This window comes from Oryctolagus cuniculus, chromosome 7 (genome assembly GCF_964237555.1).
Source record: "Oryctolagus cuniculus chromosome 7, mOryCun1.1, whole genome shotgun sequence".
Classification (NCBI taxonomy): domain Eukaryota; kingdom Metazoa; phylum Chordata; class Mammalia; order Lagomorpha; family Leporidae; genus Oryctolagus; species Oryctolagus cuniculus.
The window spans coordinates 47,335,981-47,363,580 of record NC_091438.1 but is presented as its reverse complement, the minus strand read 5'-3'; the positions used below and the strand labels follow the sequence as shown (position 1 = coordinate 47,363,580).

The window sequence follows — 27,600 nt, the reverse complement described above, 5'->3', positions numbered from 1 at the left end:
GGGAATGAGAAATGCCACACAACTAGGAATACTTTTCAAGCTAGTTTCCTCACTTTACCTCAAACCCAGGGGTCATTCCTGACCATCCAATTTTTGAATATCAGGACTGATTTAGTAATTTGTCCTGGGGTAATCTGTTTTTTATGTTGGTTTATTGTTCATCCTTGTAATTTAATTTTAGTGTTTGGGGGCTCTTGGAGATTACCTCTACCTTCTAAGGTTTCATAATACCTTAAAAATTAAGCTTATTCAGGACTTAAAATCTGATCACCAGGGCAGGTGTTTATCCTAGTGGTTGAGATACCCATATTGGAGCACCTAGATTCAGTGCCTGGCTCTGGGGTCACTCCTGCTCCCTGCTAATGCAGACCTTTGGAACCAGCAGTGAGGGATCAAGTGATTGGGTCCTGGTCACCCATATTGGTGAACTGGATTGAGTTCCCATCTCCTGGCTCCAGCCTGGCCCAGTCCTGGAACCAGTGGATGGGATCACTATATCTGCCTTACTCTTTCAAATAAACTTTAGAAAGTTTTTCAAAAAGTCTGATCACCACAGTGCCAGAAGCAAAGGTCTTCCAATTCCATTTTTCTCCCTTTAGCCAGAATGATCTTTAAACTCAAGTATAATTATATAACTCCCTTCCCTTATGCTTAAAATCTTTCAAACACTCCTCTCAGCCTTCAAGATTGAGTCTAGGGGTTGGCGCAGTGATGTAGCAGGTTAACGCCCTGGTCTGAAGCGCGGGCATCCCATGTAGGTGCCGGTTCGAGACCCAGCTACTCCACTTCCGATCTAGCTCTCTGCTATGGCCTGGGAAGCAGTGGTAGATAGCCCAAGTCTTTGGGCCCCTGCACCCATCAGGAGACCTAAAAGAAACTCCTGGCTCCTGGTTTCGGATTGGTGCAGCTCTGGCCATTGTGGCCAATTGGGGAGTGAACGGTAGGATGAAAGACCTCTCTCTCTCTCTGCCTCTCCTCTCTCTGCCTCTCCTCTCTCTATGTAACTCTTTCAAATAAATAATTAAATCTTAGAAAAAAAAAGATTGAGTCTTTGTATAGCGCTCAAATCAAGAAGCTGCTTACTGATCTCCCATCTGGCCTCTTTCCCCTAGAACTCTTTCTCTGGCTATCCTGAACTATTTTAAGTGCCTTGAATGCATCATTTCTGCCTATTGGCCTCTGCACACACAGTTTTCTTTGTCTGGAAGAACAAATACTCTTCCTTCCCCAATTCCTTGTGATTAAGGATGGAGTACAAGAGTCACATCTTCCATATAACCTTCTCTAATATTATCTTACCTTACACTCCACCCTCTGGGTTACGTTCCTCACCTGGGTGTGCCTACATACTCTTCTCTTACATCTTCTAGAATATTACATTGCAATCAACAGTCCTTACTAGATTATACATTTCTTTAGAAGAGAACATCCTCTATGAAGTATACATATATGATTGAAAGTAAATATACATTAAGTTGGCAAAAGTTCAAGCCAAGCCATAAAGACCCCTTAGACAGCTCCAAATTTCCGGAAGTCCTTATCTGATCTGCAGCCCAACACTGAGATTGGTCTCCTCCCTGCCTGTCTCCAAGAATCATATTTGAGACTCTTCTTTAAGGAGAGAATAGGCTACATTTTTAGATTAATATTTAATTTTATAAAATCGAACTGCCCAATTAAGGTTAAACTATAACTTATTTCAGAACATGTAACTTACTTAGACATAGTTTACATATAAGTCAAGGGATTATAAAGTTCAACAGGTGTGCAAACATTTCAGCTAGTATTAAAGTAATTGGAGGAAAGTTTTCCTTGTGTCTTTTTGTTCATTTCTTCCTATATAACTTCTTTTTCAGTGACAGTGGTATCAGATCATCAACAGAGCTATAAATAAGAAGCACTTTATATAAAGAAACCATGGGCCGGCGCCGCGGCTCACTAGGCTAATCCTCCGCCTTGCGGCGCCGGCACACCGGGTTCTAGTCCCGGTCGGGGTGCCGGATTCTGTCCCGGTTGCCCCTCTTCCAGGCCAGCTCTCTGCTGTGGCCTGGGAAGGCAGTGGAGGATGGCCCAAGTCCTTGGGCCCTGAACCCCATGGAGACCAGGAGAAGCACCTGGCTCCTGCCATTGGATCAGCGCGGTGCGCCAGCTGCAGCGCGCCGGCCGCGGCGGCCATTGGAGGGTGAACCAACGGCAAAAGGAAGACCTTTCTCTCTGTCTCTCTCTCTCACTGTCCACTCTGCCTGTCAAAAAAAAAAAAAAAAAAAGAAAGAAAGAAAGAAAGAAACCATGGAGGGGCCAGAGCTGTAGCAGGTAAAGCCACCACCTGCGGTGCCAGCATCCCATATGGGCACTGGTTCAAGATCTGGCTGCTCCACTCCTGATCCAGCTCTCTGCTATGGCCTGGACCATTGGAAGACTCCCAAGTACTTGGGTCCCTGTACCTGCATGGGAGACCTGGAAGAAGCTCCTGGCTCCTGGCTTTGGATTGGCCCAACTCTGGCCAGTGAGGCCATTTGGGTAGTGAACCAGCCAATGGAAGACCATTCTCTCCCTCTGCCTCTGCTTCTCTGTACTCTACCTTTCAAATAAATAATAAAATAAATCTTTAAAAAAAACACATAGAGACCAGGATATAGAAACTGTAGTTATGAATTTCATCCTTGCCCATCATAGCATCTCAAAACACATAAAACTCTCCAAACGAGTTTTTAAGCTTCATTTTATTAAGTAATATGCAATAATAGAAAAATATAAAAGTATACATGTACAGTTTTTAGAAAATAATTATAAAACAAATAACTGTATAACCACAAGAAAAAGACTAGATTTAGAAAAGGAAAATCGCTGAGAAAGGAGGTGACAGTAAATGTGCCCTGTGTCCTAGTATACAAATGACTGAAAGAGACCATGATATCATCTGTGGCAATGTAGGATAGAACAAACTCATGACACCATTCCAGGTGTAGAACAACCTGGAGGTAGGGGAAATATAGTTATTTTACATTTCTATGGTCCTTGGTGAACTCTCAAAGCATCTATAATAAGGATTAAGAGACAATACTTTGGTGTACATGAGCATGAAGATGTAACCGTTCAATCACTCATTTCATTATTAAGAACTACATATACAAGGAAAAAGAGAAGAAAATTTGAGAAAAAAAAAAAAAAACAGATGGAACTGCACACTGTCTCATGACCAGCAGAGAATCTTGGAGGATTGGGAGAAGGGTATTTTTTGGATAGAGGATTTTGTTTTGTCCTGACTATAAAAATATGTGATTATAAAAAAGAAAAAACAGATGATAGAAATGTATAATTGAGAAAGTATAATCTTACTCCTTCCAGATGACTACTATTATAGCTTAGCAAATGTTTTTCTAGTTTTTATATACATATTCTATAACATATTAATATTATTTATAGAAAGAGATTACTGTGATAGGATCGCATTGTGGCATAGTGAATTAATCCACCCTGTGTGACACTGGCATCCTATCTGAATCCTGGCTGCTCTGCTTCGCTGCTCTGCTTCCAAGCTAACTCCAGGCTAATATACCTGGGAAGGCAGCAGATGGCAGCCCAAGCACTTGACACCTCTACCACCCATGTGGGAGACCTGGATGGAGTTCTGAACTCCTAGCTTTGACCTGGACAAGCCCTTGCTGTTGAGGTCATTTGGGAATAGCTCTTTCTCCTGTCTCTCTATATCTCTGTCTCTGTCACTCTTTTTTTTTTTTTTTTTTTTTTTTTTGAGAGGCAGAGTTAGACAGTGAGAGACAGAGAGAAAGGTCTTCCTTTTTCCGTTGGTTCACCCTCCAAGTGGCCGCTACGGTAGTCACATTGTGGCCGGCGCACTGCGCCGATCTGAAGCCAGGAGCCAAGAGCTTCCTCCTGGTCTCCCATGCGGGTGCAGGGCCAAGGACTTGGGACACCTTCCACTGCCTTCCTGGGCCACAGCAGAGAGCTGGACTGGAAGAGGAGCAACTGGGACAGAATCCGGCGCCCCAACTGGTACTAGAACCTGGGGTGCCGGCGCTGCCGGCGGAGGATTAGCCTAGTGAGCCCCGCGCCGGCCAGACACTATGCCTTTCAAAGTGATGCTATAAAAATATTCATTTGTGTATGTATTTCTGTGGAATAAATTCCTAAAAGAAAATCTGAGATGAAATACTATACATTTAAAAATTTTTAAATTAATGATGTCATTTTGCTCTTGTAAAAGGTTGGGCAATCGGAGCTCAATAAATTCACACAGTCAACATTTTATGCCAAATTTCCAGTCAGTACTTTATGCTGAATTTCTGTTTACTCAAGTATTCAAAGTACCCTTCCTTATTCAAGCTTCCTTGAAGACACACCTTAAGACAACTATGAAGGTTAAAGATCTTAAAGTTGCCTGTTCAAAGAAAAAAAGAGGAACAAAAACAAAGAAACTTTAAAACATCATTAGAAACTATGCATAAAGGAGTTTTAAAAATATTTAATATTAGAAATGTTTATGATAAAGTTGAATGAAAGAAGCCAGATACATAATCATGTATTCAAAATTATCACAATTAGGTGCAGATGGTTGGCATAGTACTTAAAATGCCACTTGAGAAGCCAGCATTCCATACTGGAGTACCTGGGTTTGAGTCCTGGCTCAGCTCCTGATTCCAGCTTCCTGCTACTGCACACCATGTGAAGCATCTGGAGATGACTCAAGTAGTTGGGTCCCTGCTACCCATGTGGGAAACCAAACTTGAGTTCCAGGCTCCTGACTTTGGCCTAGCCTAGCTAGAATCCCTATCCCTTCCTCCATTCTCACAATTCACTACTGCAGGCATCTGGGGAGTGAACCAGCAGATGGAAGATATTTCTATGTTTGTCTCTCTCTGCCTTTCAAATAGATAAAAATGAATAATTTTTTAAAAACAAACCCGAATTATCATAATTATATAAAATAAAGTCTATTTTATTTTTTATTTATTTGAAAGGCAGATTTACAGAAAGAGAAAGGGAGGGAGATAGAGGGAGAGAGAGCTCCCCAAATGGCTGCAACAGTTAGAGCTGGGCCAAACTGAAGCCAGGAGACAGGAGCCCTATCTGATCTCCCACATGAGTGGCAAGAGCCTAAGGACTTGAGCCATCTTTTTTTTTTTTTTTTTTTTAATTTATTTGACAGGTAGAGTTATAGACAGAGAGAGAGAGAGAAAGGTCTTCCTTCCGTTGGTTCACCCCCCAAATGGCCGCCACAGCCGGCACTATGCCAATCCGAAGCCAAGAGCCAGGTGCTTCCTCCTGGTCTCCCAAGTGGGTACAGGAGCCCAAGCACTTGGGCCACCCTCCACTGCCTTCCCGGGCCACAGCAGAGAGCTGGACTGGAAGAGGGGCAACCAGTACTAGAACCCAGTGCCCATATGGGATGCCGGCGCTGCAGGCGGAGGATTAACCAAGTGAGCCACTGCGCAGGCCCCGAGCCATCTTCTGATGCTTCCCCAGGCACATTAGCAGGGATCTGGATGGGAAGCAGAGCAGTCAGGACTCGAACTGGTGCTTATAGGGGATGCCAGCGGTGCAGGTGGAGGTTTAAACTACTACGCCACAACATTGGCTCCTAAAATCTACTTTAAAATGTGTTTTCTAGCCTTTCCAAATTATCCATAGTAAAAAATGTTATTAAAGAAAAATTTCAGAAAAACTAGCTTCTCCCTTTCCCCATATCTGAAGAGTCAATATTAAATTTGCTATACCTTCCATAAGAGAAGAAATCTTACTGCATCTCTTAGAGACTTATCTATATGCTTATCCAAAGTATAATGGTCTCAGAGTTATCAAAAAAATTCTACAAGTAATACTAATTTTATTATCTTTTCTTCCAAAAAGTTACTATAAGAAGAATTAATGTAGTGTTATCCCTTAAAGTGCTCTATTCAAAGAATGGCTTTCCAGATTTATCTAAATTCCTCTTTTACAAATTAATGTGACCCATCCTAACTCCAATTCATATTTATATGTCTATGTCTGCATATTTTCAAAGTGACATTTCATTAACTAGATCTAGCATCAAAACCTCACCCTGTTTAAGCATACTGGGGAATGAGGAATTGTAACCTGGATGTTTTTGGTTTAAAAGATTATTTCAGCCTAATGGGGTAAAAATCTATACAAATAGACAAAATTTCCCAATGAACTAGAAGAAGATTATATCCTTTCAGGCTTGTTTTAAAAACTGAGTGGCTAGATACAGAGCTATATAATGATGAGACTATTTATTATTAATAGAAAGCCACTGCCAAAAGTTCAGAAAATAAAATGACATAGTAATGCTTTGTCAGTGAAAAGAAAATAAAAAATAAAGGAAAGCAAATGGTAATCTTTGAACACTATTGTTTAAACTTTAAATCTTATTCTGGTCAGTAAAAATATCCTCAAATTTTACTCTTAAAAAAAAAAAACTTAAATGTGATTTAATCACGCACAAACAGTAACTTTTATGATTTTCCTACCAACCCACCCCCAAATCTGTTACTTAGGAAAAAAAGTACTTTTCATTGCTATATACTGTCCAAAGAGAATAGAAGAGGGGTGGGTATTTGGCACAGTAATTAAGACTCCACTTGGGACACTTGCATCCCATATTGGAGTTCCTGAGTTCAAATTGTGGCTCCACTTGTGATTCCAGCTAATGCACACCCTGGGAAGCAGCAGGTGATGGCTCAAGGAGTTGTGATATGGAAAAGAAGGGAACCAGCAAGGAGGAACTGAGGTCACCAGAATTCCCTATGATTCTACCTGCTCCACACAGGTCCCTCCCTCCTTACTCCATCTTTTGAATTGCGGAAAATCACAATTTAGAACTGGTTCCAGCCAAAAATAACCATCATGGCAACTGACTGTGCCCCTGCAATGACCTATAGCTAATTGTAATACCATTATAATCAAATTACCATGGCTGATACTCCTAGTCCCATCATGCATACAATGCTATGACACTTCTGAAACTTCCTAAAGAAAGGCAAGGAAATGGGCAGGGCTCAAACCCAGCCCTAGGTAAAGCTGCAGGCTCCAGATCATATCAAGGGTGAAGAATGTCCTTGCAGAAAATCCAATAAATCTACAGCAGACTAATTTTTAGGTTGACAATTTTGTATGGCCTCTGCATGATGTTATAAGTATCCAAATGGCTTCTAAAAGAAAAAAGGTTCCCCACCTCTGAAAGGGATGATCCTGAACACTTTGTTGGGTACCGCTAACTCTAGGGCTTACCTGCACTCCCTCTCAAGGGTGTAGTTTTGCTTGGTTAACAAAAAATCTTGTTATTTATCTGCTAACTTTTACCTATGTTTTCATTCTTTCAATCTTATGTTGGTGACAACAACCTGGACCCAGCCATACCATGACAGTTGGGTCCCTGACATCCATGTGATAGACCCAAATTGAGTTCCAGGCCCTTGGTCTTGGCTTGCCCCAGTCCTGAATGTTGGGGACATTTGGAGAGTCAACCAGCAGATAGAAGATATCTCTCACTACCTCTCTGCATTTCAGATGAAAATAAACAAGTAAATAATGTTTTAAAAAGAATAGAAGAAGCAAGAGAATTGAGAAAGGAGAAGCAAAAATCTGAAAATGTATACAGGCTTCAGATCTATCTGCCTGCAACTACTCAAATGATTTTAATACAGTTAGAAACAATTAAAGGAAATTATGGTATGCTCAAACCTTAGAAGCTCAAAACTAGGAAATGTAAATGTGACTTTTATTTTCAAATATATTTTCTCACCTTGATTACAAACAAGCATATATGTTATAGAAAATTTAGAAAGAAAAATAATTCATAAAAATCTCTGGGGGCTGGCGCTGTGGCACAGCAGGTTAATGCCCTGGCCTGAAGTGCCAGCATCCCATATGGATGCCAGTTCAAGACCCAACTGCTCCACTTCCGATCCAGCTCTCTGCTATGGCCTGGGAAAGCAGTAGAAGATAGCCCTAGTCCTTGGGCCCTCGCACCCCTGTGGGAGACCAGGAAGAAGCTCTTGGCTCTTGGCTTCGGATTGGTACAGCTCCAGCCATTGTGGCCAATTGGGGAGTGAATGGTAGGATGGAAGACCTCTCTCTCTCTCTCTCTGTTTCTCCTCTCTCTGTGTAACTCTTTCAAAATAAATAAATAAATCTTTAAAAAAAAAATCTCTGACAAATTTAATCACACTGTTACCATTTAGGAATATGTAAAGTCAGATCTTTTTTTATTTTTTTATTTTTTGACAGGCAGAGTGGACAGTGAGAGAGAGAGAGACAGAGAGAAAGGTCTTCCTTTACCGTTGGTTCACCCTCCAATAGCTGCTGCGGCCAGCGCGCTGCAGCCAGGAGCCAGGTGCCTCTCCTAGTCTCCCATGCGGGTGCAGGGCCCAAGGACTTGGGCCATTCTCCACTGCACTCCTGAGCCACAGCAGAGAGCTGGACTGGAAGAGGGGCAACCGGGACTAGAACCTGGTGTGCCGGCGCCGCAGGCGGAGGATTAGCCTATTGAGCCATGGTGCCAGCCAAGATCTTTCTTTATATATATATAAAACAGACATCTCTTTTCCTCTTATCTCCACTAATTTCCTAATTTGCTTTTCTCCCAATCACTATTCTGGGGTTTTCTCTAATAGAAAAGACTGGTATGAATTATGGAAAAACAAAATGATGTATGTTATAAACCTTCATAAATTATTGGGGAATAGAGGTAGAACAAACTGTGAAAGTCCTATTTTCTCCATCTTTCAAAGCAAGGAGTCACTAGGATATCATCTAAAATTGAATCATATGGTTAAGAAAACATGACCTCAATGTCTTTAAAAAATTTCAGTTTAAGGGACCACTGCTGTGGTGTAGCAGGTTAACGCCCTGTCCTGAAGCGCCGGCATCCCATATAGGCGCTGGTTTGAGACTTGGTGGCTCCACTTCCTGTCTAGCTCTCTGCTATGGCCTGGGAAAGCAGTGGAAGATGGCCCAAGTCTGTGGGCCCCTGCACCCACGTGGGAGACCCGGAGGAAGCTCCTGGCTTTGGATTGGCGCAGCTCTGGCTGTTGCAGCCAATTGGGGAGTGAACCATCGGATGGAAGACCTCTCTCTCTCTCTCTCTCTCTCTCTCTCTGCCTCTCCTCTCTGTGTAACTCTGACTTTCAAGTAAAATAAAAAAATCCTAAAAAAAAATTCAGTTTAATGTTTTCTTACACAAAGACAGCCAACCAATATACCTCTCACCTCAACTAAGCCAGATTATTTCTGTTAAATACCAGTTATTATATATCTATCATTTTAGTCATAAAATACTACAGTACTCTCCTTAAAGGATCAGGCTTTTTTTTTTTTTTTTTTTAAGTAATACCAATATCGAACTTGAACACAATTAACAAGAATTCTTTAATATTATCCTTTAATATTATCATATATTCAGCAAATCTTCTCATTCTGTCAACTTAATAAATACTGCACTGGTGGTGTGGTGCAGCAGGTTAAGCCATCATTTGCAATGCCAGCATCCCATATGGGAGCACCAGTTCAAGCTGCAGCTACTCTACTTCTGATTCAGTTCCCTGCTAATGTGCCCGGGAAGGCAGCAGATGATGGCTCCAAGTATTTGGATCCCTGCCACTCATGTGGGAGACCAAGACAGAGTTCTTGGCTTCTGACTGTGGCATGGCTCAGCCCTGGCCATTGAGGGCATTTGGGGAGTGAACCAGTGGATGGAAAATCTCTCCCACCCTCTTTTTCTCCCTCGTCCTCTCAATCTTCCTTTCAAATACATAAATAGATCTTTTTCTTTTTAAAGATTTATTTATTTACTTGAGAGGCAGAGTTACAGAGACAGAGACACAGAAAGAGGTCTTCCAACCACTGGTTCACTCACCAAATGGCTGCAATGGCCGGAGCTCAGCCAATCCAAAGTCAGGAGTTGGGAACTTCTGGGTCTCCCACCTGCATGCAGGAGCCCAAGCACTTGGGCCATCTTCCACTGCTTTCCCAGGCCATAAGCAGAGAGCTGGATGGCAAGAGGAGCAGCCGGGACACAAACCAGTACCCATATGGGATGCTGGCACCACAGGTAAAGGCTTAACCTACTACACCACAGTGCCAGTTCCAATATTTTTAAAAAATAAAAATAAATACTTTTTTTTTTAATAGTTGGTTTGTTTGAATCAGGAGCCAAAGCCACACAGTGTCTTCTGTTTTTTTAAGCTGTTATTGATGGGAATGAGCAGCCAGGAAACAAATCAGCGCTAATAGGGGAAGCTGGTATGGAAAGTGGTAGCTTAACCCTCTGTGCCACAATGCCAGCCCTATTAGCTCTTTTCTTAACCTTAGTTCTTAAGTGATATCTTGTAATGAAGCAAATTAATATACAGGTTAACTGTTATTTCCTTTTGTCAAATTCAAGTAAAATTACTTTTATTACATTAAAAAAAATTTCCTCCATGATTACAAAGTAGCACATACATATTGAAGAAAATTTGGAAAAAAATCATAAAAACTAAAATAAAATCACCTATAAATTTCATTGCTTTATTTTTATTTGGATGTATGTAAAAATCTGAATTTTCTCTACATAGAATTGGGGTTAGAAGAGAAGCAGATGGGAAAGTTGGTGGGTGGGGGAGAAGATATATATATTTTATAAATAGAAAAACATCTGATTTTCCATACAGTCAAATGATTAACAGTGTGATGGAATGTATGGGTGATAATATGTATCTTTTTTATGGTTGGTATCTGTAGCCATTTCTTCTTTCCCATTTCTTTTTTAAAATGTTTACTCATTTATTTTAATTGAAAGGCAGAGAGAGAGAGAGAGATCTCCCTTCCACTAATTCATTCCATAAATTCCTGTAACAGCAGCTGGCGCCGCTGCTCAATAGGCTAATCCTCCACCTAGCGGCGCCGGCACACGGGGTTCTAGTCCCGGTCGGGGCGCCAGATTCTGTCCCAGTTGCCCCTCTTCCAGGCCAGCTCTCTGCTGTGGCCTGGGAAGGCAGTGGAGGATGGCCCAAGTGCTTAGGCCCTGCACCCCATGGGAGACCAGGAGAAGCACCTGGCTCCTGCCTTCGATCAGTGCGGTGTGCCGGCCGCAGCGCGCCAGCTGTGGCGGCCATTGGAGGGTGAACCAACGACAAAAGGAAGACCTTTCTCTCTGTCTCTCTCTCTCACTGTCCACTCTGCCTGTCAAAAAAAAAAAAAAAAAAAATTCCTGTAACAGCAAGGGCTTTCTAAGGCAAAGTCAGGAGCCAGGAATTCAATAAGGATCTTCCATGTGGGTGGCATGGACCCAACTACTTGAGCCATAACCAGCTCCCTTCCAAGATGCACATTAGCAGGAAGCTGGAATTGGAAGCAGAGTTGGAACTGAACCCAGAACTCTGATATGGAATACAGACATCCCAAGTGGTATCTTAACCACTATCCAAAGTGTCCATCTCTATATGTATAATTTCTAAAGTAAAATGTAATAAATAGAATTTGATCTACAGTTAATAAGAGAAAATAAAAATGAAGTAAAATTGATGAAGGTACTGATTTTCAGACATTTATTACTAGAGATATTTCCTAAAATACTTTTTTCTACGGTTAACAGAAGAAGTTATTATGGGGTTCAGGTAACTTTTTTAACTAAATGTTTCAATTTTAGGCAATATCTAATTGACTTCTTGCTACGAAAGATAAAAGTTGTGGAGGGCATTAGAGATCAGTGGGTTGTTACCACTCAGGACTAGCATATCCTATCAGAGTGCCTGGGATTGAGTCCCAACTCCGCTACAGATCCAGCTTCCTGCTAATGTACCTGGAAGCAAATGATGGCTCAGATACATGGGTTCCTGAACCTATATAGGAAAAGCAGATGTAGTTCCTGGCTCCTGGCTTTAGCCTGGCCCAGCCTTGGCTGTTTGCAGGAATTTGGGAAAACTCAATCTCTCTCTCTCTCTTTCTCTCCCTCCCCTTCCTCTCTGTCACTTTCTTTCAAATAAAGACTCTTAAAATCTTTCCCATACTTACTTCCAAATTTTTAAACTGTGACTTTCAGACATATATGATTATCAAGACATGTATATTATATTTAATAACCATAATTCACTATACTTCTATCTTATCTAAATGTATAGACTCAGCTTGATGTAGATTACTTGGAATTCATTATATTATTTTTATACATTTTTATATGCATGAATTATCCATAATTCTTGAAAAAAGGGAATGTTTAACAACTAAAATTTACCTACCAATATATCTAGGAAAGATTTCTTTTTTTTTTACTTTGTTAATTATTCTTCTCTCTATTGCTTAAATTCTTTATGAATATGAAGAATAGAGTTTTACACTTTTTCCCCCAAAACACACAAGGGAAAATAATAGTGTGAACTTTTACAATTCAAAGTCCTACTCTATTTTTTAAATCATCCTTATAACTAAAGTGAATTTTTTTTTGTAAAAAGCACAAGCATTTATTTTTGTTTTTTCTTCAGTTTTTTTAAGTTACACAAATTTCATGCATTTCATATATACAGCTTTAGGAACATAGTGATTCTTCCCATTGTACCCTCCCTCCTGTCCACACTCCCACTCTTCTCCTCTCTCTCCTTTTTCCACTCTTAATTATTAACAATACTACTTCTAATGGCAAAGGACGACAGTTTTGGGAAAGATTTAAATGTTATAGAAAGCATAATCAGTGCAACTAGATGCTGACATAGAATGAGCAGTAGTGATATATCTCCAATATTCTTCTTGACTATCCCAAAGCACCACCTAAAATAGAGGCTCAGAAATAAGAGCACACTTTTTACTACTCTACCAAGGAGGAATTCTAGATTAAAGTTGAAAACAAAATTTAAGAAATTCAGTCTTCTGGGAAGACATTTAAATTTTTCATCCAATACCACAATGAAAGAGTCTAAACATTTTTAAATTGTCTTATTTTCAAATATTTATTATTAATTTTTATTTGAGAGGCAGTGAGCGAGAGAGAAATAGAGACAGACAGCTTCCTATCCACTGGTCCACTCCCCAAATACCCAGAACAGTGGGGTTGTGCCAGGCTGAAGCCAGGAGTTGGGAACCTAATCCAGGTCTCATTCTTTCTGAGGCAAATGAAAGCTAAAAAATCTGTCAAGTATCTTCTAAAATAAAATTAGAACAATTCAAAAGGTGGCTAATTATTATCTCCCCATTTGTATAATGTACCACCAATATGCTGAGTACTCATTATGGCCAGAGATCTTAATGAGGTCCTTTATTCTATTTCTAAAAATTGTATTAGTTATTAACTATTATAAATTTATAAATATAGAAAGACAAATACAAGGGCAATTCTTCTACATCAAAGAAGCAAAATTCCTAGTGTCTAGCATCAGGTCATAAGGAAATTAATCAAAACTAGCTATTTAAAACTAAAATCAAGTAGCTTTTAGTTCTAAAATATTCTACAGTCAGGGAATGTTTCCTATGCATTGTATAAACATCTCAAAACAGTATTTATACCACCTAATCTTCAGTGGTACTCTAACATTCTTTTGCAGAGTTGGTTTTGCCTTTTCATTTACTTGCTCTTTATAAAATTGGAGCCTTATCAACTTTCTTAGCAAAGAGGAAAATAACTTCTAGGCGAAATTTTCTAATATAAGAGTACTTCAGAGAGTTCAAGGAAAAAAGAAATTAAAAGATGTTTTGTTACAAAAAAATTTTGAAATCCTGAATTGCTTCAAAAATGCATTTTCATGAACTTTTTGAGTACTCTTCATATGCATGGATGGAAACACTTTCATATACTGTGTTTTGGTCAAGTGCATATGAACGTGTTCCTAATATTAACAATACAGAGACTATAACAGTTCTAAGTTCTATTCAGGCTGGTAATCTGACATGACAAAAAACTGAGAAGGAAAAACAAAATGCAAAGCTGAGGAATCAATGTAGAAAGGAAGAGATGGTACTAGAGGTATAAACAGCCAATTCATTTTTAGCTTAGCACAATTATGGAAACCAAATACAGTATTTTCCTATATAAACTAACATTTTAATTGTCTAAGTTTTCCAAACTGAGGGCTAATAATAAATATTCCTCTGTTTACTTAAGACTTCCTTGGAGCCGGCGCCGCAGCTCACTAGGCTAATCCTCCGCCTAGTGGCGCCGGCACACTGGGTTCTAGTCCCGGTCAGGGCGCCGGATTCTGTCCTGGTTGCGCCTCTTCCAGGCCAGCCCTCTGCTGTGGCCAGGGAGTGCAGTGGAGGATGGCCCAGGTGCTTGGGCCCTGCACCCCATGGGAGACCAGGAAAAGCACCTGGCTCCTGGCTCCTGCCATCGGATCAGCGCGGTGCGCCGGCTGCAGCATGCCGGCCGCGGCGGCCATTGGAGGGTGAACCAACGGCAAAGGAAGACCTTTCTCTCTTTCTCTCTCACTGTCCACTCTGCCTGTCAAAAAAAAAAAAAAAGACTTCCTTGGAAAGAAAGCATATTGTTTAAAATATTACATCTATGTGTGTGTGGTTTTTTTTTTTTTTTTTTTTTTTTTTTTGACAAGCAGAGATAGACAGTGACAGAGAGACAGAGAGAAAGGTCTTCCCTTTTCCGTTGGTTCACCCCGCCAAGTGGCTGCTACAGCTGGTGTGCTGCGCCGATCTGAAGCCAGGAGCCAGGTGCTTCCTCCTGATCTCCCATGCAGGTGCAGGGCCCAAGCACTTGGGCCATCCTCCACTGCACTCCCGGGCCACAGCAGAGAGCTGGCCTAGAAGAGGGGCAACCGGGACAGAAGCTGGCACTCCAACCGGGACTAGAACCCCAGGTGCCTGCACCGCCGGTGGAGGATTAGCCTAGTGGGCTGTGGCGCCGGCCACATCTATATGTTTAAAATATTACATCTAAATGCCTTCATAACCTCTTTATGAGCAAAGAGAGAGATGGGAAAACATAGTAAAAAGTTAGATAACAAGCGAAAGATAGTGTACAGTATTAGTAGAAAAACCAGAGATATTTGGCTATATGCCAGAACATACTACCTCAAGACCAATTCTACTTTAAACCACATAATTCTATTAATACAGAAAAATTTAGAAAAAAAGTTACGCTGAAGCTATTTATAATTTTTTCTAAAATTAAAATAATTCTCATTTATCTTTTAAAGATCTTCGAGAAGAGAATTAAAAAATTACTACTGTTATACTACACTACAAAAAAATCTATCCATCATTTATTTCTGTAAGATAGCTAATCACACTTATTACTTATCTTTTCATTTAAGACTTTTTCTCTCCAAAGCTCAAAAAGACTTCAACATGTGGGCCCTATTTCTTATTTAAATGTGATTATTATTTCACTATCAAATTGTTTTGGGAAGCTACAAGTATAAAACTACATAGTGTATTATCCTCTTCTGTATCTTCTAAAATTTTGGAGTAACTTTGAAATTAAACTATACTTCAAGGATGGGCATTTGGTGAAGTGGCATCCCGTATCCCTGGGTTTCAGCCGTGACTCCACTTTCAATTCCAGCTTCCTGGTATTATGCACACTTTGGATCACAGCAGGCGATGGCTCAATACTTGGGTCCCTGGCACTCATGTGAGAGATCCAGAGTGAATTCTGGGCTCCTGGCTTCAGCTTGGCCCAGCCTTGGCTGTTACAGGCATTTGGGTAGTGAACCACTAGACAAGAGATCTCTGTCTCTCCCTTTCTCTAGCCTTCAAATCAACAAACAAAATTTAATTACACTTCATATCATTCCACTTCAGGATTTTAATTTCCAAGTATCATCCACCCTGCCAAATTCCTCTCCCAGATGGCTGGTTCACAATTCTAAGGCCAACTTAACCACTGACAAAAAGATTTCATCAGATTACTTGATAACCCATTCTAATATTGTAGTCTTTTGAGATAGCCTAGCAAACCTAATAGCATTACCTCTTTATCTTTTAGTCCCAGGAGCAATACTTCTTCCATAAGGGTGAGGCGTATATCCTTGGAGTCTCCAGGGTCTTCAGTGTCTGGATTCCTCTCTTGATTACAGTCTTCCTCACTTTCTACCTTCTTTTCAAAGTTCTTGCTTACTTCAGTGCGACGAGCCCGGTGAGTTAAAGTGGTCATTCTCACCTGTTTCTGGAGGGAGTGGCATAAAATTAAAATCCGTATGTGTGTGCTTATGTAATGACTAATAACTAGTATCATGCACTCAATTTGGAGATCACCTGTCTAGAGAACAACACTCAGAAAATCACATGCAGTAATTCCAGTCAGTAGACTCAGATCCCTAGCTTTAGCTAGCCATCTTGCAGACTTTGTGTACACAGTTGCTAACAAATAGAACCAGAAAGACAGTATCAAACTGTAACAATTCTTTCTCAATCAAAAAAAAAAAAATCAACACACATGCCTTTTACACCAAGCACCAGTTTAAGAAATCTTGTCAAAAGAAACTGCATTAAATAATCTGTGATAAAGTTATTACATTTTATACAAATCTAGATGCTCATTTTTAAGATGCTATACAACAAAGATTTTTAAGCTGAAATTATATAAAGAAAATATTTTTTGAGAACAAAAGGACAATATTTAACAGCCACTAAGATTGGAACCAGTTCTACCTCCCGGCAATATTTCCTATTACACTCCCTGTAAATACTTTCATCAAATACGTCTGTCCTGTGCTTTCTTTCTGCCTTTGTTCCTTTGTCTTTGCTGTGCTTCTCTCCCTTTTCCCTTCCTCTCTAAATTCTACCCATTCTTCAAAGGCCCACTGAAGACTCACTGAAACTTTAAGTGAATCTTTACCCATATGTCCCATGGCCAGAATTCATCTCTCCTTCACCTGTACTTTTGTAGAACTTTATTTATACTTACTTCCTTAAAACATTTATTATAGTCTGTCTTTTAGTATGGTTCTCTCAACTGTAAACTTCTTGAGGGCAGGAATATTGTCTTCTTGGGGTTTTATATCCTCCATAGCAACTAGCACATCTTTAACATTACAATTGCTCAATAAATATATATTGATTAAAACGAATACTCACAATGCATGTGGACGTTGAAAACAAAAATACAAGTGAAGTGACTTACAAGGCAGGTTGTAAAAGCGTATATTTCAAATATTTTTGGTGGGAGGCAGGAAGAAGAGTGAAGGAGGAAGAGAACCATGAAATAAATGTTTAAGGGCACTACCTTTACCTGGCACTGTGAATAGGGGCTATTTCTTAACTCAATCCAAAAAACTTTAAACCCTCTGGGAAAACAATAAAGGAGAATCTCCTTTGAGAAACTTATTTACCCTGGGCATTTACTAGTTAAAAATGAAATCTAGAAAAACAAACCAAATGGTCCCAAATATCTAAAACCTCCCTCTCCCCATAAAATAAAATAAATAATTTGAGGTGTTTTTTTTTTTTTTGGACGTTGGGAAATGAAATTTAGCCATTGCTTACCTGATATTAATCCTGGGTTACGCTGGACGCAGGCGGTGGTTTGCGTTCTATATTAGCAGGGCACCTGTTCCCCCCTCCCAATCCCCGTCTCGGTAGATGAAAAACTTCTTAGCCACGCAGAGAACACAAACTTCCTGATCCTTCGATGCAGAGAAGGAATAACACATCAGCTTCCTAAGGATCACTAGGCAACCTATCTTGGTGTTCCTTCATTGGACCAATCAGAAATCCCCACGGTTGAGTCCAGCCAACCGGAGCTTGCAAGGGGAGGCTCTCCCCCTCGGCTATTGTGTTGCGATCCAGACAAACACCACCAAAAGGAGGCAGGTTTGGGTTCAATCTGACAGCTGGTCAATCCAACGAAGGAAACCGCGGTGGAAGAGAGGAAAGAGGGCTGCGCTCCCCACCCCTATTAAACCGGCCAATCAAAGCATTCAGTGAGCTAACAAGGGCTGCCAATCTTGTAGTTTCTGTTGGTCAATTTGAACGTAGCAGGTGTGTTACTGTAGCATTGGAACAATTAATTGAGAAATGTTGGGATCCAGGGAATAATGCTAAGAATAAACAAACATCTTAAAATTGGTTGTTTTTGATAGAAAGCTTATCCCCGACTTGACTAAAAAAACCTGACCTGGATCGATCTGTTTGGTTTACATTAAGCAGGATAGGTACACGTATTTTGCATATTTATCAACATTTCCTATAGGGCTTGTTACTGACAAGCCTATGAATAATGTATGTTTTGGGGATATGGCTGCTGAAACTAGACGAGGCAAACACACCAAGTTTTAAGTTTTTCTTTTCTAAGGCAAAGGAAATTGGCAAGGCTGGAACTAGTTCTTGGATTTTTCCTTAAAAGTACAGTATCTTTCACAATACCATTCAAAAGTTCTAGGAAATATGCTTAGCTCTTGTAAAGTAATATCTACCAAAATGATCTCAAAATCAGTACCTAACATTTTCTGCTAGTAAAAATTAGAAGCAAACAAAGAGCCTACATATTAAACACTTTATTCTGCTACAAACACTAGGCCTTAAAAATCAGTCATCTTTTTGATCTGTAGTGAAAAATGTAAAAACAGACAAAGCACTCATTTTTAAACCATACATCATATATTATCATGTTAACATTATATCAAAGTATTAAAGAATATTGTTTTAATAACAAAATGGCAAAGCAAGTTAAATTGTAGTTTTAACATAAGTAAAAAGTGAATATTTTAATACCAAAAACATTATTTGCTTCAAAAATGGACTTAGAGGGTCTTAAAAATTAATACATATTTAAAGGAAATATCCAAAAAATTATAGATCAATATTGAGCAGATAATGAATGGAATAAATTATGACATCTGTATTTTTGGTTGTGTACAAAGTTTTGAACTTGTCTCACATAATATTAAGGAGTACAATATGACAGCTAAAAACTTCATGTTACTGAATGAACTGCTTAAAATTATGTATACATTTTCAGAGGTAGGGAAAACACACCTTAACATAGCAATATACTGTCTCTTAATTTAAATGTTGAGAACTTTGCAAATGTGTAGAAGAAATAATGTTTACAAATGTTCCTTTGGTTCACTAAACTTTCTCCTTTTTGGGATTGACTCTTGACTAGGAGAATCAAAGTCATGGTGTACCTGTCAAAAGAAAACAATTACTAAGAGTAGGATATGTGGATTATTTCTTTCTTTCTTTATTTTGACAGAGTGATAGAGAGAGACAGAGAGAAAGATCTTCCATCCATTGGTTGACTCCCCAAATGGCCTTAACAGCCAGAGCTGGGCTGATCTGAAGCCAGGAGCCAGGAGCTTCTTCTGGGTTTCCCACATAGGTGCAGGGGCCCACGGAATTGGGCCATCTTCCACTGGTTTCCCAGGCCATCAGCAGAAAGCTGGATCAGAAGAGGAGCAGCCAGGACATGAACCAGCACCCACTTGGAATGCCAGTACCACAGGTGGAGGCTTAACCTACTACACCACAACACTGACCCCAGGATATATGGATTTTTTAAATATAGGATAAAATTTATTATTGCTTCCAATGGCTGCTGAAACTCTACACATATACACACACATACACACAAAGTGTAAGATCCTCATTAGGGCTGCTGTGGGGTTTAGGAGATAGATTTCATCTATGTCCTCAAAATAGTTAAATAAGAGAAAATTTTTTAAATGAATTAGAAATAGAGAAACATTTTCTCTTGGCACCATGGAAGATTTAAATTATGTCTTGATTTTTATTCCTCTGGTACTTAGCAGGGCTTGACAGTAAACATTTAATGCACTTTTTTTTTTAATAAATAGGAGGATAATTCAAGGAATTCCTAACAAGATCTCCTGAGTTACTGAACTTTAATTTTCCTGGAAAAAAACTCATTGAGAGTAACAGATTATGATTTTATAGGAAAAAAATCAAGACTTAATACAATGGAAAAATTAAAGAATCTAATGTAGTAATGGAATGTCAGGTAGTTCCATTTCATTCCATTTGTAAGTTTATTTATTTATTTATTTATTTTGACAGGCAGAGTGGATAGTGAGAGAGAGAGAGAGAGAGAAAGGTCTTCCTTTGCCATTGGTTCACCCTCCAATGGCCGCCGCAGCCGGCGCGCTGCAGCCGGCGCACCGCGCTGATCCGATGGCAGGAGCCAGGTACTTATCCTGGTCTCCCATGGGGTGCAGGGCCCAAGGAATTGGGCCATCCTCCACTGCACTCCCTGGCCACAACAGAGAGCTGGCCTGGAAGAGGGGCAACCGGGACAGAATCCAGCACCCCGACCGGGACTAGAACCCGGTGTGCCGGTGCCGCAAGGCGGAGGATTAGCCTAGTGAGCCACGGCACCGGCCTGTAAGTTCTATAAATAGACAAAAATATTAACCAAATATATTTTTGAGATTACCCATTTAACATTTGATTTTTATAAAATAATCTAAGTTTTCAATTGCCTAATTTTAAACTACTACAATACTAAAATTTTAGTTGGAAAAATATATTTATTTCAGAAATGTTAAATACATTGTCTAATTTGGTAAAAAGAGGTTACAAGTATAAAACAACTGGGGCTGGCATTAAGGTACAGTGGGTAAAGCTGCCATTTGCAGCACCGACATCTCATATGGGCATTGGTTCAAGTCCCAGCTGCTCCACTTCCGATTTAGCTCCCTGCTAATGTGCCTGGGAAAGCAGCGGAATATAGCCCATGTGCTTGGGCCGCTGCACCCATGTAGGAGACCTGAAAGATGCTCCTGGCTCCTGGCTTCAGCCTGGCTCAGCCCTGGCTGTTGTGACCATTTGGAGCGTGAACCAGCAGATGGAAGACCTCTGTCTCTATCTCTGTCTCTCCCATTCTCTCTGTAATTCTTATAAATAAAACAAACAAACAAACAAACAAACACTATAGGATTTAGATGAGGAAAAGTTTTCTTTCTCTAGAGGTACCAGGAGGAAATTCTACATTTTTAGAAAACACATAAATTTGAAAACTTACTTTATTTCTACTTTAGTTTTGGCCTATAGAAAGCTTAGATTTCAGGCCCAATTTCAGTTCTACATAAAAAATGGCCTGAATATTAGTCTACTCACATTTTTCCTAATGCTGATTTTTATTTATTTAAAGATTTATTTTATTTATTTCAAAGAGTTACAGAGAGAGGCAGAGACAGAGAGAGAGTCTTCCATCTGCTAATTCACTCCCCAAATGGCCACAACAGAGCTAAGCTGATCCAAAGTCAGGAGACCAGAGCTTCTTCCAGGTCTCCCACATGTGTACAGGGGTCTAAGGACTTGGGTCATCTGCTGCTGCTTTCCCAGATGCATTAGCAGGGAGCTGGATCGGAAGTGGAGCAGCTGGGACTTGAATCAGCACCCATATGGGATGCCAGCACTGCAGGCCAGGGCTTTAACCCACTGCGCCACAGCAACAGCCCTGATTTCTATTTTATGAATTCTTCTAATTTCTTTAAATCATTTGTGAAACAAGACAGCAGATATGTACACTGAAAACAATTAACCAACACAGTGTATCTTACTTATAAATTGTTTCATTTTTATTTTTATGAATTTCATTTATATTTTTATTTATTTTATTCATATGTATTAGTTATATATGAAGGGAGAGGGAGAAGGAATATCCTATCCTCTGGTTCACTCTCCAAATGACCTAAATTCCAATGATTGGGTCAGGCTGAGACAGAAGCCCAGACCTCACAATAGCTCCTACATGGGTAACAAGGACCCAAGTGTTTGAGCCATCACCTACTGCCTTTCAGTGCACATTAACAGGAAGCTGGAATAGGTGGAGCCGAGATTTGAACCCAAACACTCCAATCGGGAATATGGGTGTCTCAAGCAGCATCTTAACTCTTACACCAAACACCTGCCCAGCCTAATTTTTTAGAACAAAATAATTTAAGCAAGATTTGAATAGCAGAACTCCAAGGCATATCCAGAAACACTATCAAATTATTTCATTTTAAATTTAATGTATAGTAATGACATTCTGATACTTACTAATTTATTTCACCCATATATTATCATAAGACTTACATTTTTCTTAGATTCAGGCTGACTTCTCTTCCGATTTTCTTTAGAAGATTTTACTGGCTGATTTTCATTTGCCTCCACAATGAGAATAATCAGTACTTTGTTACTCTCAAAGAACAGTCAATATTTAATTTTTCAACCTTATATGCATCTACACATAGTTTTTTAAAAACAGCTTTATAAAGCTTTATGAAGATTCAGATACTCTATGATTCATCTATCCAAAAGTATACAAAACAATGAATTTAAGTATATTTACTGAGTTGTGCAACTGTCACCATAGACAATTTTAGAATACTTCCATCACTTCAAAAAGAAACTTCATATCCTTTACCTCTCACGCTTCTATTCCTTCATCCTCCCACTAGCCTTAAGACTTCCTGCCTCAATAGCTTTCCCAATTCTGACTTTCCTATGAATGGAATCATGTAGTATGTGGACTTTTTTTGACAAGCAGAGTGGATAGTGAGAGAGAGAGAGACAGAGAGAAAGGTCTTCCTTTGCCATTGGTTCACCCTCCAATGGCCGCCGCAGCCGGCGCGCTGCGGCCGGCACACCGCACTGATCCGATGGCAGGAGCCAGGAGCCAGGTGCTTTTCCTGGTCTCCCATGGGGTGCAGGGCCCAAGCACCTGGGCCATCCTCCACTGCACTCCCGGGCCACAGCAGAGAGCTGGCCTGGAAGAGGGGCAACCGGGACAGAATCCGGCGCCCCGACCGGGACTAGAACCCGGTGTGCCGGTGCCGCTAGGCGGAGGATTAGCCTAGTGAGCTGCGGCGCCGGCCGATGAATCATTTTTGATTGTAAGGATATACCACTATTTATCTGTCAATGGACACTTAGCTTTTGCCCATATTTTGGGTGTTGTGAATACTGCTATACAGACAGCTGTTAAAATATTGTATATTGGAAGATGACAATTAGCTGCCACATTATTCTCTAAAAGAAAATTCTTTTCTGATACTTGAAATGCCCTTTCTTAAGCATACATCAGTCATGAGTCTCAAAATGAGAAGTACTCTGAGTTTATATCCAAAAACACATGCAATTTCAGAAATGAATTCATGTTCCAAAACCTCTTAAATTACAAGGAAATCTTGTTTAATAATTTCTCCCTATTTCTTATTAAAGGATACTCATCCTAAACAGAAACTGGCTAGGAAGAACATTTTGCTACCAGAAGTGATAATTTTTTTTGACATTCCTTTATTTCTTTCTTTCACCAGCACTTTAGTTTGAACGCTGACTTCTGTAAGTTCTAATTTCCTTGAGAATGTGTTTGGAACACAAGGCCCCTAAACATCTCATTATAATCAGTGCTATTTTGGTAAATATTTACCAAGTTCTCTTAAGAAACAAGCTCTGGGGTGTTTGCTGATTTCCAGCTCTTACTATTACTACCTTGTCCAACAGGACATCAATGAATGGGAGATTGGGAAGAAATACTCTGGCCCTCCACTGATAGAGTGAGCTATCTGTTCCATATCTTTGGATGTAGTATTTTATACTATATTTTACAGAATGCTTTTTTATACCTGAACCTTAGAGAGTAGTACAAAGATCTAAAATCAAGTGTGAAATTTGAATTCATATAATGCATACTGAAAACTGAAATAAAGCAATGAGTTTTTTTGCTTAAGAACATGAGATTATTTTTATACAAGATATATACAAAAGATAATTTTATAATGTTTTATTAACAAGATAATTTATAATATAGAACATGGGAATTTCTGGCATTCTAATAAATTCCCTTGGGAGTCTGGTTACTAGTAATACTAGTAATATTTCTCAAAGCCCTTCCTGGATTTTTACTCTCTAATGTACATTAAGAAAAATTAATCATCCCTTCCTTTCTGCCCCAATAAAGCTTATTTAGACTTCTCTAACAGGCCTGTTGTACATTGCTTGTTTACCTTTAGTTACTAAAATTTTAGTTAAGATCAATCACTATGTGTTATTCAGGTTATAGTCATAGCACCGAGTAAAGTACCTGATACATAATAGGTATTTAATAAATGTCAGTCCAACAAATGAGGTATTAAAATAAACTCATGTGGGGGGAATTATAAGGTTAGAATGGAAAACAAACCTACAGATATTTACCATTTTATTCTGAAAGATTTTTCCACTTCTTGTTTTGCTTTCAGACATAACAAGTTCAGATGTTTTGTTGACTAACTGCTCAACCTAAAAAAGAAAATAGTTACACAAAAATAGATAACATAATAAAATTCTTATAATACATGGAGTCCAAAAATTTAATCACATAAAATTTAGAGTCTTTTTATATTAAGCTGATGACATCGAACAATTTTGAGTTGGTTCACACTTCCACCAAAAGCACAGAAGATATTGAAACCAGTGCTGTACACAACTGATCATTTACTGAACTGAGAAAATCCCAAATGAACACTAAGCATTATACATCCAGAAGATAAGAATTTTTGCCCAATCTCATTTGGGAAAGGGGCTGGGCAGAGGAAGAGGGACAATCACAAATCCCATTATTTCCAAGTTCATATTATCTAAATGTGTTATTTCAGAATTTTACAGTACTATATATGGAAAGCACAATTAACAATCTCTGCTCCAAGGCAACAAAAATGTATTATATACTTCATTTATTTTATTATTAAATTTTTTAAAAAAATTTGAGATGCGGGGCTGGTACCGTGGCCTAGAAAGCTAAGCCTCCACCTACAGTGCTGGCATCCCGTATGGGTGCTGCTGGTTAGAGTCCCAGTTGCTCCACTTCTGATCTAGCTCCCTGGTAATATGCCTGGGAAAGTGTTGGAAGATGGTCCAAGTTCTTGGGCCTCTGTGCCCAAATGGGAGACCAGGAAGAAGCTCCTGCTCCTGGCTTTGGCTTGGCTCAGCCCTGGAGTTGCAGCCATTTGGGAAGTGAACCAATGGATGGAAGATTCTCTCTCTCTCTCTCTCTCTCTCTCTCTCTCTATATATATATATATATATATATACATATATATATACCTTTCAAATTTACTTCAAATAAATAAATAAACAAAATTTATTTCAAATAAATAAATAAATCTTTAAAAAATTGAGATGCGACAAACAGAGCGCTCCTATCCACTGGTTTCACTCTCTCCAAACACTAACAATGGCCTGCCCAGGCCACAGCAAGGGGCTTTGAACCCAGTCCAGGTTTCCCAAGTGGTTGGCAGGAACCCAACTACATGAACCATTACCTGCTGCCTCCAAGGGTGCACATTAGCAGGAAGCTGGATCAGAAACAAAGCTGGGTTGAATTCAGGCATTCCTAAATAGGATGTGAGTATCCTGACAGATGTGTTCAACTAGGCCAATGGCCTGCCCAGATGCCCCATTTTTAAACATGAAATAGCGTGGAATAAATAATTGCATCTCTATCTAGCTCTGAAATTCTAGGTTTGTTACTAAGCAAATTCTCCAGTATTATACTCACAAATTTTCAACACATAATTGCCAGATTTTGTTAACAGTAAGTACTCTAAACACCTAATTCTATTCTAAAAGAGCTAGAATAAGAAAATCTGAGAAACAAATTACAAGTGAGTTGGAACTATCAAGTTTGTACCTGGTTATGAGAAACGGAAAGGTCTGGACTTTCTTTACACTTCATAATTTCATCCTCCTCACAAACTAAACTTGGTTCTATAAAAAAATTTTTTTAAAGTTAAAATGGTATAAAGTTTAATTAAAGTAAGTTAGTTTTTGTTTTCATTCACATCTTACCTCCAAGTTCAGAACATCCAGGGTGTTTTTTCTGCTCTTCCATTTTAGTTTCAATGTCAAAATCATCCTACATAATTATATGTAAAAAATGGATACATTTAAAAAATAATTGAAACAATTATATTTATTTATGAACAAATTTTTTTTATGTGAAGGCTAAATATAAAATAAAACTAGGACTGCTTTTATGAATCCTAGAAATAAAAAAGGTCCTACAATTACTATCACAACACAATTTCTTTATTTAAGCAAAGTCAAAATCATGATTTTTCTTCACTTTGTAGAGCTGCTTTAAAAACAAATGACAAGGGTGGTGCTATGGCATAGTGGGTAAGGCTGCTGCCTGCAGGGCCGGATACCCAAATGGGCCCTGGTTCAGGTCCTGACTGCTCTACTTCCAATCCAGTTCTCTGCTATTGCCTGGGAAAGCAGTGGAGGATGGTCCAAATGCTTGGGCCTCTGCACCCACGTGGGAGACCCGGAGGAAGCTCCTGGCTCCTGGCTTGGGATCAGCCCAGCTCCAGCTATTGCAGCCATTTGGGGAGTGGATCAGCAGATGGAAGATCTCTCTCTCTCTGCCTCTGTCTCCCTGTAACTCTGCCTTTCAAATAAATAAATAAATAAATCTTTTCTTAAAATGACAAAAATATACAACTTTCTCCAAATGAATGATAATTTTAAGAATCTTTTTAGATAGTACCATTGTTTGAGGGCACAGAATTACACATGTTAACACATGCTCTAGAATCGCCATACAAATGCTAACCTAAACTCTGAATATGCCCCAACTCTCTTGAGGGAGGTTAACAAAGGATAGAATTAGTCATGGTATGGTGGAAAAACAAAGCATTAACATCTGTATTTACTGATACCTTTTGCAGTGTATGTGAAAGAGACTTAAATATTTTAAAGAATGATAAAAAAATCCCAGTCATATCTGTTTATAAAACAGTGGGATTTAGGCTTGAGGAAAGTTTTTCTTTTTTGACTGAATTCATTGAAAGTTGACTGAATTTTCTCTTTGTAAAGATATTGACACAAAGCATAATTCAGAATTATGAGCCTCTGGGGACCACTGTGGTGTAGCAAGTTAAGCCACCATCTGCTGGGCATGCATCCCCTATGGATGCTGGTTCAAGTCCTCACTGTTCCACTTCCAATCCAGCTCCCTGCTAATGCGCCTGGGAAAGCAGCAGAAGATGGTCCAAGTACTTGGGCCCTTGCACCCATGAAGTAGACCGGAAGAAGGTTCTGGCTCCTGGCTTCAGCCTGGCCCAACCCTGGCCTTTGCAGTCATTTGGGGAGTGAACCAGCAGATGGAAGACATCTATCTCTGTCTATAACTCTGCCTCTCAAATAAGTAAAAATGAATGAATGAAAGAAAGAAAGGTAGGAGGGAAGGAAGGAGGGAGGGAGGGAGGGAGGGAGGAAAAAGGAAGGAATTAAGGAATTAAGGAAGGAAGAAAGGAAGGAAGGAAGGGAGGGAGGGAGGGAGGGAGAGAGGGAGGAAGGGAGGGAGGGAGGGAGGGAAAATTAAAAGACAAATTGTAATGCAGAAAGACTAAAGCAGTAACTTTGACATTTACTGGCAGTGAGATAACCAACTTCTATTCATCTATTCATTCAACCAATACTGAGACACACTGACTCCAAATCTAAGTGCTAGGCATGGCACTGGATGATTAAAAAGATGAGTAAGGGGCAGGTGTTGTGGTGTGGTGGGTTAAGTCACCACTTTGGATGCCCCATCCCATACTGGAGTGCTAGTTAGAGAGTCCTGGCTACTATGCTTTGATCCAGCTTCTTGCTAATGCATTCTGGGAGGCAGCAGATCATGACTCAAGTGCTTATACTCTTGTTACCCATCTGAGACCCAGATGGAGT

At 39.6% G+C, this 27,600-nt stretch overlaps 2 protein-coding genes across 3 annotated transcripts in view; both read right to left on the bottom strand.

Moving 5' to 3' along the window:
- Nucleotides 1-16,096, bottom strand: part of GOLPH3L (golgi phosphoprotein 3 like) — a 45,126-nt gene extending 29,030 nt beyond the window's left edge. The window contains exon 1 of the mRNA XM_070077745.1: nucleotides 15,914-16,096. Coding sequence (XP_069933846.1) covers nucleotides 15,914-16,096 — 183 coding nt within the window. The remainder of the gene's footprint in view (nucleotides 1-15,913) is intronic.
- Nucleotides 1-27,600, bottom strand: part of HORMAD1 (HORMA domain containing 1) — a 70,572-nt gene that overhangs the window by 25,266 nt on the left and 17,706 nt on the right. The window contains exons 11-17 of one of the 2 annotated variants that reach the window (XM_070077739.1): nucleotides 25,717-25,783; nucleotides 25,559-25,635; nucleotides 24,085-24,168; nucleotides 21,982-22,053; nucleotides 18,919-19,070; nucleotides 17,428-17,567; nucleotides 16,065-16,108 (exon numbers count right to left, since the gene is read on the bottom strand). In XM_070077739.1, coding sequence (XP_069933840.1) covers nucleotides 18,990-19,070; nucleotides 21,982-22,053; nucleotides 24,085-24,168; nucleotides 25,559-25,635; nucleotides 25,717-25,783 — 381 coding nt within the window. In that variant the 3' untranslated portion in view covers nucleotides 16,065-16,108; nucleotides 17,428-17,567; nucleotides 18,919-18,989. Of the gene's footprint in view, nucleotides 1-15,913; nucleotides 16,109-17,427; nucleotides 17,568-18,918; nucleotides 19,071-21,981; nucleotides 22,054-24,084; nucleotides 24,169-25,558; nucleotides 25,636-25,716; nucleotides 25,784-27,600 lie in introns of those variants that run through there. The other variant, XM_070077738.1, reaches the window with a different exon arrangement.